The following is a 12,284-nucleotide window of genomic DNA, read 5'->3' as shown; positions in this document are numbered from 1 at the left end:
GGGAGGCAAATAGTATATGCTGTCCCCAAGTTCCCAAAAACCAATCCAGTCACCTTAGCTAAACCTCCAAAACTACAATGGCTTGGATGACTGAGAACCTTCACAGACACTATGATTGGACCATACATAATTATGTCTTGAATCACTTCAGTAACTTTAGTAATTAATGTGTCACAGTCTTTAATTTTTAAACTTTACCACATAGCTAATAAATTACTGTTTGGGTCAATGTGACAAGCAAGAAAAAAAACCCTCAATCATTAATGAAGCCAACTCAGTAGAATCAGAATCAGAAATACTTTATTTATCCCGAGGGAAATTCTTTTAGTAACAGGGCGCCAGTCAACTGAGTAATGTACATAAAACATAGAAGCATGCAATAACTAAAATAAAAAAAAATAAAAACAATAGAATATTAAATAACCGGCTATTTTTACTTAGTGCAAAGCTGACCGTATGAAAACATTGGCATAGTGCCAAGTGCAAATTTAACAGTTTGGGGGGGAACTAAAGAGCATATAACTATAAAACACTGTAAAACTCTTAAGTGTGAAATAATGTGCTGTTTGGAAAATAAATACTCTATGAAAAAATTGACGAGTGAACAGCAGCATTGGGATGAAAAATATAATAATTGGACTGATAATATACTGTATATTCTTTGTTCACAGATTGTTTGCAGGACTGGCAAAGCATATAAAAAATGTTTTGACAGTTAGATTGTTTGGCCTGACTACTACTACTGTGTTGTTGTTGTTTTAATTCAATGTATTTAATTATCCACAACCTGACACTTTTAATTTGGTATCATAGTTGGGAGAAAGTGTGTTGTTTCAGGGGTTCAACAAGGGTGAAAAGTGGATATTTGTGTGGAAACAAATAATACCTGTGGCTTAAGTTCTTTGGTTTATTATTCATATTGACCCTAAAATATCTTCACATGCTCAGTAACATAATTTGGAAATATAATCTCCTTTCTCTTGTTTTTATTTTTATTTTCACGGTCTATATTTGTCTATATCGTCTATATATATTTATTATTTCAAACTGATATTTGAATCGTGCCGCCATTTAAAAAAAAAAAGAGCACAGCTTTCAGCTGCAGCGTGATCATTCACTACCACCCACAGCGCCCCCACCCTATTCTCCCAGGATGCAACTTGTGCCAACAATGACCGTGCCTGGTTTAAAATCGCTCAACTGATCCTCCCCTCAAGTACAATATGTTCCCAAGGTAAATGAGCTGTGCCCGTTTCCATCATTTGGCCGTGATGCCTGGCCTCCAGAAGATGGAGCCATTTTCCACTGAATGACTCGACATGACTTCGGAGACGAGGACCTGCTGCGTGGAGTGCTGCAGGGAGCGGGGAGGTATAAGGACGTTACAAGCAGTTTAGTGTCCCACTGGGATCTTTTGTCTGGGTGCTTGGAGGCAGCTTGAGTTTACTGGCCCCATTTGCGCCATATGTCGGCCAAGGCCTGGCTGTCACATCGGATGAGGACCTCAGTATGATGGCATAACTGACCATGCAGCTCTCCACTGCACATTATCAGTCATAACTGATCCTTGTATCTGATTTTTTTTTTTTTTTTTTTTTTTAATGCAGTGTTAGCTGCAGAAGAGAGAGAAAAAAAAATAGATTCACGCAATTCCCTCATTTCTGTTTTCATGATATTACTGTCAGCAAAGTTTATAACTGTCAGGTTTTTCGTGCAATCATAATTGTACTATTAAATGCTTCTGGAAAATATATCCGTAACATGTCTTATGATTACTTACTTGCAAGGAAGTCAAGTTGATTAACATTTTTGTTAAAAATAAAATAAAATAAATTCTTAGACCACCTATTACAAATCGCATTCATCTGAAAAGGTATTTCTACAGTTAAACCAAACCCTGTTACACCTCAATGGCTTTGTCAGGACATCAATGAAACCATTGCCTTGTCAAAGGGGTCCTGAGACCCTTGACATAGCATCTCAAACTAAGAAATGGATGCAATCATTAATTTGAGCTCTCGAGCGAGTTGTCTGTTAGGATGGTGAATGAATGAATTTTCAAAAGACCAGTGTCGAGAGAAATAATAAAAAAAACACAAACAACAACAATAAAGGGCGGGGAATGGAGGTTCTATACCAGTTGTCACCAGGCGGGAAATGTATCAACTCTTCTAGAATACATGCCTATCTATAGACGGCATATAATTTTAGTAAGGCTAGTTACTTGATTGTATATAGATATAGTGTATTGGAATGCCTTGTGCACTGTGACCAACAATGCATGGCCCTGCTCGATGATACATAAAACACAAACGATAAACGGCTCGTAAAACGGATAGCATCGTTTAGGACTGACCGCCTAAATTTTTTTTACAGACTTAATAAAAAAAAAAAAAAAAAAAAAAAAAAAAAAAAAAAATCGATCGTCGTCATTCAAACCTAGTAATCAAGCGATACCACTAGATACATATCCAGTGAGGTTACTTAGCTTAGAAATATAATTTCAAGTACACAAAGCAGATGTATAGACAAACATTGGCTTTAACACACTTGAGTTAAACTGTTGGACTCCAAACGACATGTACGAGTGTAATTGCAAGGGTGAAAGCTAATTTCATCAAAGATGACTGGATGTACGGATAGAAGCTAACTAGCCTGATAGCTAAGGAACCTGCCTTTAAAGTTTATCCGAGCCACTTATGTGAATTTTGTTTTAGCCATCGAAGTCCCTGGAGCGCTTCAGATAAATGTTCAAAAAGGGCAAAATATTACGCTGTAGCACCGTGTTTGCTCTGAGTGCCATGTCGGTAAGCAAAAGCATTTCGAGGGTTGTCTGGTGAAAAACATTCACTGCACTGGAACTGCACAGACATGCTAAAGGGAGAAACGGCTGCACTATCCAACCTCAAACGTCGTATATTTTACAACTACAACGTCCCTCACATTTACACCTTTACACTGTCGACACGAAACGATAGAACCTGTTCTTCGATTTAGGTGCGTAAGCAGTTGGGTCAAAGTAAATGCAAAGTACACCGGGGAGATTTGTCGCAATTTGGGGACTAAGCTAAGGACGAGTGAGCTAACACGCTAGCGCACGACCGACTCGTTAGCCCAGAATTCGGTTAACGAGTGGGGAGCCCGAACAGCCGTGAGGTGAACTCGGGTGTGTCCCAGTTTGTTTACAAAGAACGGCGCCGTGGAAAAAAAGAATAAACGCCAAGGATGTGCGTTTTTTGCCATGTAGTGTCAATTCTTCAAAATGGGGTCTGCTAACGTTCGTCTCCGCCATTTTGTGACAGGTTTTTCATTGAGCAAAGGGGTACGTGTAATGGTTGAATGTAACCCCATCAAGAAGATATCCGTTTGGCAGTTACAGGAACAAGGGATCACGAGTAATTTTTCAACCACCCTGTGAGATAAAAGTTGTTTGGAAGCGTCAGCAAGGGACAGGGGGCACCTGTTTACAACTCTCCAACATTACACTGCAGAGACAAACATACATTTAAAAAATAAATATCGTTGTACAGTAATTAGGCGGAGCACACGGGAATCAGTTTTGAGTGTCAAAATTCTGACGTTATAATCATTTTATGGCTATTTAGATAATTTGTTGCCGTTGCTTATATCCCCACCAACCCAATTATAATAAAAGTTAAGCATCCCCTGTCATATATAACGTTTATAATGACACGTAATACCAAACTTTATTCAGCCTGTATTATATTAAAACACACATACTCAAGTAATTAATATCAAGTTAATATAGAATGTATTTTTTTTTTTTCAAATACACTATTAGACTATTAAGAAATACACTGGCCTGGGGGTTTTGTAAATAAATTATTACCAGTATTACAACATTTTCTTTAATGTTTCAGGACATTTCTTTGAGAAATAATGGTACTTTCCTCTGCCTACATTTGGTATAGAATGGTACATAATATATAGAATCTACATTCTATAGTCTATAGAATGATACCATGATTAACTGCAGTTTTTGATCTTATGTGGATGTACAGTATTTTGTAATGCTACTTGTCGGTGTATTTTCAGAGTGATTGTAGTTTCTTCTTCTCCTTTTGAAAAATGTGTCACTATGCCGAATTATAGCATAGGTTAATTTTGAAACGTTTTTAACAGATAAAAAGTTATTTTACGAAAAAGTGTGAGTTTGCCCTCCTTTGCACGCATGGTTGGTAGAACAGGGAAGCTATGTTAATTAGTGTTATCCCCTCCCCCACGGGACATTTCCAAGTACCTCCTGACCCGTTTTCCAAACAGAGAGGAGTTGTCAGACGGTCCCTAAAAAAGAAAACATACCCTATTGTTCCTGCACCCGCTCTGCTCTGGACGTCGCAGTGCCGGCTGTTGCCACAGAGGGCGCTGCGTTCATGGCAGGCCGGGCTCCGCGGCCTTCACATCTTTTTGTCTGAGAACTGGATCCCTCTGCCGCTCTACAGTGTGTGCGATAGCCTCGGAGCTGCGTCCGTAACACACTGTCAAACCACTCCAAACGAATACAACCGCGACCAAAAGCATTAATTCTACACATCCCGCCATGGCGTTTCTAATCTGTCGGTAAATCGGTCGTATTTCTGACTGATCGTCGGAACTTAGTTCGGGTTGAATCGGGCTTGCTTTCTGTGTGCATCAGTCTTTATTAGCGAGCTGCCGCTCTTCTTGCTATCAGCTATTTCTTTAACTTTTTAAACACTCAGCTTCGCGAATGACTGAGCGCCGGCGGAGTATGGGATCCTTGGTGTCTTAGGAAGCGACTGAAGTGGGGTTTAACCGTTTTTGCATGCAAAAACAATGGCAAATTCGACGGGTAAAAATCTACTAGATCAGCGGAGGAAAGGACAGGCTTTCCTGGACGAGCTGCGGCAATTTCACCAAAGCAGAGGGTGAGATTTGGGCGTCTTTTTCACTAAGAAATTTAACTTTAAATATCCATTGCATGTTACTGTAAGTTAGCCAGAAGTGTGATTTTAACATATGTGCATTTATTCCCCGTGTTCTCCCGACAGATCGGCGTTTAAGAAGATTCCTTTCGTGGGTGGGAAAGAGCTGGATCTTAATGCTCTCTACATCAGAGTCGTCTCTTTAGGTGGATTTGCTAAGGTGAGTGGGAACTAAAAGTGGTTTTTCTCCAACACTCCGCCGTCCGTGGACTCCTCATTGGACCGCTCCACAACTCCGCGCGGGTTACCCGGGACAAGTGTAACCCCTCCAGAAAAATCCATAGCGGATCCGTGTTGGCCTTGTGCTAGTTTGCCATGTATCTCTATGCAATGTGGTGGCTTGTGTTGTTGTGTGGTTTGAATCGGGAGAGTCCGACCGCTCCGAAGTCAGAGTGCAGTCGGAGCGACTCAAAATTAGCGGGCACGTTTAACATCGATTATCGGCACGGAGCCCGGCCTCGAGGAGCACGGCGCGGGACCCGGCGCTTCGCCCGGGCTTTCGCCGGCGGCTTTCTCGCAGGGGGAAGCTGCCTTTTTCTTTTCCTCGCCATAGCCATCTTTCTTCGGCTTCATGGCTGTTCACGGAGTGTAGGCCTCACAGGCCCATGTAGTGTATACGGCAAACGGTAGTAAAGCCGACTCCAAAATCAAACGGCTCCGCGGCGAGCTTAAACCGTGTGTGTCCGCCGATGGAGGGACGCCGTTGGTAGTTTGGCCAAGTACATTTCGACGCAAAGATCGAAATGTCAAGTTAGCTTGTTAGCTGTGGTGCTAACTAGCCCCCATACACCATCGTTACTATCCTAAAGGGATCAGATCCGTTTGTATTTACTGTTTTGACTAATGTCAATATTATCATACAACAAACACCATTCGCTGATGAAAAAGCCGCTAAACAAAAATGTCCCCACAAACCAGTTAAGCCCAGAGTTCGAACACATTTGCAACACTTTTTTAGAAAAGTTATTGATTGGCGAGTGTGACACTGGCTCAACGAGGGAACTTGTGGTGGAGCAGATGTTGCGGTGTAACCGCTCTTTTTTGTTGTTGCCTGCGTTTTTATCTCCTAACCAACTGTCCCCCCTTCTCTCCCTCTCAGGTCTCTGACAGAAACCAATGGATTGAACTCGGGGAGGAATTTAACTTTCCAAGGAGTTGTTCGAACGCTGCATTCGCTTTAAAACAGTACTACCTTCGGTAAGTAGGACTGGCCATGCCGCTTCTCTTCTTCCCAGGTAGCATGTGGGATGTGTTTACAACCGTTGCGATGTAGTCAGCGAGATCTCGCCTCTCTCCTTCCTTCTACACCAAAGTAGCGCGAGTTGTTTCCCCAAAGTTTTTATTTCAGATTTAATAGACATGGAATTCTGCTTTTGATTGTGTGCTCCATGCAATCCAATTATTTGGGTGTTTTAGATTTATAGAAGAAAGCTGCACAAGGTCCACTAGTAACGCCCCAGAACTCATGTTATCCCCTTTCTGTCAAAGGTTTTGCTTTTGATACAGCAGCAGTGGTGGAAGGTGCTGTGACATGTGCAGTGCTCAGCCATAACACAGTCAGCTGCCAGTGATGGTAGTTGGATGTAAATGCAGCACTTCACAACAGCTGGCGTTTGTGGTTTGGCCATTGCTGTATTCCTCTTTGTGGCTTTTCTCTTTCCCCCGCTACTCCATGTATGGATTGTCCAGTTGCCTGGGCTTCTCTGTAGGCGATTACACATTTTTGTTGGAAATAAATGTCTGAATGCTCTCATGGATTTGTCCTGGGCAACTCCAGGTTATTTTAGTTCGGGACTGCAGGACGCAGCTTCTTACGTGTCTATCAAAACAAATATGACCACGCATTCTGCTGGAAGTTAGTTGAGCGCAGCGCACATGGTTTGAAGTTTGAAAATGTTCACAAGTAGTCAAAGGTTCTGCGTAAACCAACGCCTCAGGCATTTTATGGTTCTTGTAACTGTGATGCACTTATCAAAGTCTGCTGTGGCAATCAAACCCTGTTAAACATTTTGTGAGGTTTCACTTATCACTTTTCTGCATCAAAATGTTAAATCGCATTTCATGTAGAATGGAAGTTCATGAGATTGGTGCTTGGTAAGACAGAGGAGTTATGACTGAATTGTTTCCACCACAAATTCTTGTTTGTTTTTAAGAAACCTATCGGATCCATGCGACTGAGAACAGCTATGTTACTATAATGGCATGCTGACAGTCACCATCGTGATGATGCAACAGCTAGCGGAGCTGCTCGTCAGAGTTTGTTATTAAAGTAGATGTCAGAGGCAGCAGACAGCGAGGGCTGTCTCACCTCAACCAGGGCTTACAGAGAGTTACCGCTTCTTGCTGACCGAGTCCCAACAGGGAAATGGCCCGTTTCCTCTCTGGTTTCTCTGCAAAAGTCGGCAATATTGTATTTTGCACCCATTCGGGCATGCCACTTGTCAAAGGCAGTGATGGGTGGAAGTGCGCTTCATGGAATTGGTGCAGACTCCTTTTACTCGCTAATATCAGGTGTTAACCTTGATTATTCTGATGTGGATTTGAACTGTAAGACCACTCGCTGTTTTTTTCCAACGCAAGACGGGTCTGTCCAGTGAATGAATAGGATGATCATGATGTGGCACACACTCCCTCTCTCTGGTCAGCACTTCCCACTCAGAAAGTAATAAGCACCGGCAAAGTTCAGCGCCAGCTTCACCGGCTGTCTATTTGATACCAGAATGTCACCCGGCAATAAGTGAGCAACGCTTGCCAGAAACATTGCTGCCGGTGCAGTTTCAACCTGTTGAAGGGCAACTTCGACATCAGACCTATCAGTAGCGCTGAATTTAAATACAACTCCGGGGGGAAAGAGGGCTTTGCACTGCGGATCCAAAGTATTGTCGTCGCTACATGTTGGGCACTCAAAGTTCAGCAATGAATTTCAACATCATTTTGTTTAATTTTTGCCTGCGTGCACTGCCAAAGTTGAAGGGGGAAAAAAAGCAATAATATGAGCTGTTCACTTCCGAGAGTTTTAAAATGCCTTATGATGTTCATCCAGTGGAGTCATTATAACATCATAAAATGTTTCTGCACTGCAGAAAAATATTGGCTAGAAGCTTGCAAAGGATATGGCTGTATGCTCAATTTTAATTATTAGTCTCCTTTCTGTATTTTCAACATAGGAAACACATTTATAATCCACAACTAATCTCTCTGTTTCTGTTGATAGTCGGGAGTTAGAATTATATCTGCCTGAGTTTTTTGCTCCTGTAATGTCAGATTTTTTTAAAACTGTGACTAGTGGTTGGCACAAAGCTTTGTGCCTTTTGTGGGTCAAGAGACACCGGATTGTCTGGTTGTGGTGGCACGACACTAGCAGTTAATTAGTCACACTTCGGGTCTGAGCTGCCCCCTCCTGTCAACTACAGGAGTTTGTTTGACTGAGGCCTGACTGAGCGATTATCTGCCCAGCTGACCCTCAAGTGAAGGGTTACAAGCACAATCACTGTTTCAGATTGGAATGGAGACAACGTTTCACAACTGTCTAAGAATTGGAATGTTTTTCCCGAATGAAAGAGCCATGGAATATTGAGGCCGAAGAGACTGCAGTTAGATGTTGCATGCTTGTGTTGGATCAAAATAAATTCCCAGACAGTATGAACTGGAATTTGGCCATCTCAGCTTGATTGATGGTGTAAAATGTGAAAAGATATCTGAATTAAACCAGCGTCTACATTTACCATGCAACCTGCTATTATTTTTTTAGTCGATCACAAGTCACACACTGCCAGTGGAAGTTCGGACAACCTTTTGCTTCCTTAACTTACTCTGTGTCAGAGATTCACGACGGTGCTGGAAACATTCCTCATTATGGCCTTACATGGAAATGGCAGCACAATACAGATGGTGCCAATTTGTTGCTGCACAACCATGATGCAAATTTCCTTCCACCGCTTTTCAAGGGCGCTCAGTTTGATTGTGTGCAGGTGACTGTGGAAAACATTTGACTACTGTGTGCACCCGGCGTCTCGTCCTGTTACAGAAATCCATTTGAGATGATTCAAGCTTTGTTCCATGGTGTGTTGTCATCCTACTGGAAGAAGCTATTGGTAGGTAGGCACACTATGGTGATAAAGATATGGACGTGGTCAGTAACTGGTACTGAGGGGCTCCAAAGTGTTGGAAGAAATGGTTCCCACACCCTAACACCACCGGCAGCAAGCTGGACCGTGTTATAAGCCTGGATGATCCGTGCTCGCTTGATGTTTCTGCTGAATTATTATCCTACCGCCTGATTGTGGTTGCAGTTCTCCCAGTTTTGCTGTGTCTCAGTTGCCCTCCTGCTTCAAAGTTCCATCAGTGGCATCAACAAGACACCTAGGCAATAGAGAACCTGATAGCACATATGGATTTTTTTGGCCTTGGCCATGATGAGCAAGCGGGGCCTCATTCATGTACGCTTCCTCATTCCTTTATCGAGAAAATCTCAGTATATCAGCAGCATGCTCTCCAAGTCTCTTCAGTCACGCTTCCCTCCCTGTTCTGATAATCTGCTTGAACGTCAGCAGGTCATTTTGAACATGTCCACATGTCTAAGTGTGTTCAGTTGCTGCAATGTGATTGGCTTATTATTAAAAACTGCAGCTATTATGCACCAGATGAGTTACCTCATGAAAATATAAAAGGTGATCTGTTACAATGAACCATTGCTACTGAAACGTTGTGAAACCTCTGGTTCCGGGCCATTATTTCTGTTATTGTAATAGGTGGTTCATATTTTACTTCTTAAAAATTCTCACTGCCGCCAAACAGGCATTAACCACTATCCGCTTAGTCTGCACACATGGCAATTTCAGAGGGAGTGAAATGTGTTTTGAAATAAAGCTACTGCTGTTGCTGCAACATCGGACTCCTTTTCCAAATTGTAACACGCTCAGGTTGTTGTCAAGTCAGGTGACAGCCAGACAGCCCGGTTGAACCTCCGCTGCATTCCCTCAGAGGGAAGAGGCAAAGCTCAAGGGGCATTTGCATCACGGAGCAACTCTCTCACTTCTCACTCATCCTTAATCTGCTTTTCATCCGAAGATTGATTGACAGTCACGTTTGTGGAGAGAAGTCTTTTTCTTATCATTATTTTTTGGCTCGTTTAGCACTTGAACAAAGATTCTGCTCGCTCAACAATCGTCGGTTGAGTTTTTGGACAACTGAACCTCAGCACGTTTGCTTTGTTGAAAATCAGGCTGCCAGTCTGCGTGGTTTATTCCTCTGCACTGCATCAGATTAGGGCAAATACATAAAAGAATACAAGACGTACAGCAGAGCATGTGCGATGCAGAGGCATTTTATTCACTTCACTCACCAGAGTGGACACTGTTAAAATTATTATTGCATTTAAATAATAATGGTGCACTGCGTCAGTTTATCCATCTTCCTCTTTTTGTACTTGGAAAAATTGCATGGTGACTGTCGCCTCATTTGTCAGTCTACACACTTGGTGTGGTGCTGTGTTGAGTGAGAGTAACAGTGAACAGGGGACGCTCTTCTTCTTGTTCCCTTTCAGCTTCTCACACCTGGTTATGAAATTATTCCGGCTACCGTCGATCCCGTCCTGCTTTACATGAATGCTGATGGTCTCCCGCTGGTCTGAAACATCTGGACCAAGCGGCCTTTGATCTGGCTCGCGTTTGCGCCGTTTGTATTCCCCCGCCTCATCTGAGTGTCTGCTGCTGCTGCTGCTGCTGCTGCTGCTGCTGCTGCTGCACAGACGCTCCCGCGGCGACTAGCTGGGCACGAAAGCGAGGCTCTGTGGGGACAGAGTTTGTCTGCACGCCTCAATAATAGACCTGTAACAAAACAAGAGTGGTCCGAACCTACTTGCTATCATAGATAACATCTGAAGGCTCTTGAGACTTTTGTGTTTTTCTGGCCTGTCTGTAATTTGAACTACCCGCCTGGCAGCATTGGCCTCCCCTGATAGCCTAATCTCCTTCTCTCAGTCTCCTCACTAACAAGCGGAAAGGACAGAGTCTGCAGCGCACTTGACGGTAGACTTCGACTCTGACAATGCCCTCGAATTAGATTGACGTTCCAGTTCAAATTATTTACTGTGCTTGGCCACATTGGCATGGAAATAGTTTTGCTTCCGTCATTATGTTTAGATGTGTGGCTTCCAGTTCCTTCTCAGTAATGTAGAGCAGTGAAGCATAGTGGAAATGTTATAGTTGGTCCTGGTGTTCTCACAGGAGAATAGAGATTTTAAGAAAGACACTTGATGTTACTTCAGATTTTTTTTTCTCACAAGATAAGGAAAAACATTTCTCTATTCACAGGTAATGCGTTCTCCAATTCACATTCTTTGTAGAGACAAGCTGTAAGTCCTTGGGTTATATAGTGGGATGCTTCAGGACAGTTTGGGTTGAGATTTAATGCCATTTTCCAACTTGATAACACTGTTGAAGCTCAGCTTGTTTGCCGCTGTGGATTAATGTTTTCAGGGTAGTTTACGAGTTAGGAGAAAAAGTACCTTACAGTTGCAGTGTTCAGATTTGATAGATGGCAGACTATTGTACACACCTGTGTGTAGGCAACTGACAATTGAGGAACTGACAAGGGGATTGTTGTATTTAAAAAAAAAAAGAAAAAAAGTTTGTCAAAAAAGGGGCACACTTGCTTAAATATTTAAACCAATATGATGAATGTAACTCGTTGAGCCATGATGCTGAGTCATTTTGGGTTTTCACTACAAAGTAATGGAGTGCTATCCAGTTTCATTCAGAGTCTCCTGGGAATGTGTATTGCTCTAAGTCTGCATGTCTGCAGTCACCAAGCGGTCATTCCAGTTCAGATAGCCCACGCTGATAAGGCTGCATTCACACCAAATTCAACCCCCGAGCAACAAAACCCTACATGGCTGTGTGGCAGTTGTCTTTGTTAACGTACTGAGACCCAAGTTGTGCCGCTAGTCCACTGGCTATTAACAAACGGCCGCAGCCAGGAAGTTGGCAGAGCTGCGCTCTCGACTTGCACCGAGTCAGAACCGTTTAATGTGCAAATCATGGCTCAGAGTTGACTTTTGCATCCAAGTGTGTTTTCGGCTCACACATCTCTCTCTCTCCCCCCCCCCCCCCCCTTGTCTGAAATGTTGTGCCCTCTGCTGATTTGCATCAGCAGCTGTCTCGTGGCTAGCCCCAATAAACCCTTCGGTAAAGATTCCCTTGCACGGGCTGACTGTTTGCAAGTCTCCTCCAGTCCACATCCACCAGGGGGCGTTTGACTCCTGCACGCACGCACGCACACAGACAGACACCCACTTAAGGGCAATCTGGGCAAGCTGCG

General features: G+C 43.0%; 1 protein-coding gene across 1 annotated transcript in view; it reads left to right on the top strand.

Moving 5' to 3' along the window:
- The first annotated feature begins 4,258 nt into the window (after positions 1-4,258).
- Positions 4,259-12,284, top strand: part of arid2 (AT-rich interactive domain 2) — a 31,485-nt gene continuing 23,459 nt past the window's right edge. Inside the window, exons 1-3 of the mRNA XM_076051446.1 lie at positions 4,259-4,907; positions 5,031-5,124; positions 6,064-6,161. Coding sequence (XP_075907561.1) covers positions 4,816-4,907; positions 5,031-5,124; positions 6,064-6,161 — 284 coding nt within the window. The 5' untranslated portion in view covers positions 4,259-4,815. The remainder of the gene's footprint in view (positions 4,908-5,030; positions 5,125-6,063; positions 6,162-12,284) is intronic.

Source organism: Nelusetta ayraudi, unplaced genomic scaffold, assembly GCF_046127955.1.
Source record: "Nelusetta ayraudi isolate G7.1 ecotype Tasmania unplaced genomic scaffold, CSIRO-AGI_Nayr_v1 ptg000135l, whole genome shotgun sequence".
Classification (NCBI taxonomy): domain Eukaryota; kingdom Metazoa; phylum Chordata; class Actinopteri; order Tetraodontiformes; family Monacanthidae; genus Nelusetta; species Nelusetta ayraudi.
The sequence above is the reverse complement of the archived record's forward strand: the minus strand, read 5'-3'. Positions and strand labels throughout refer to the sequence as shown.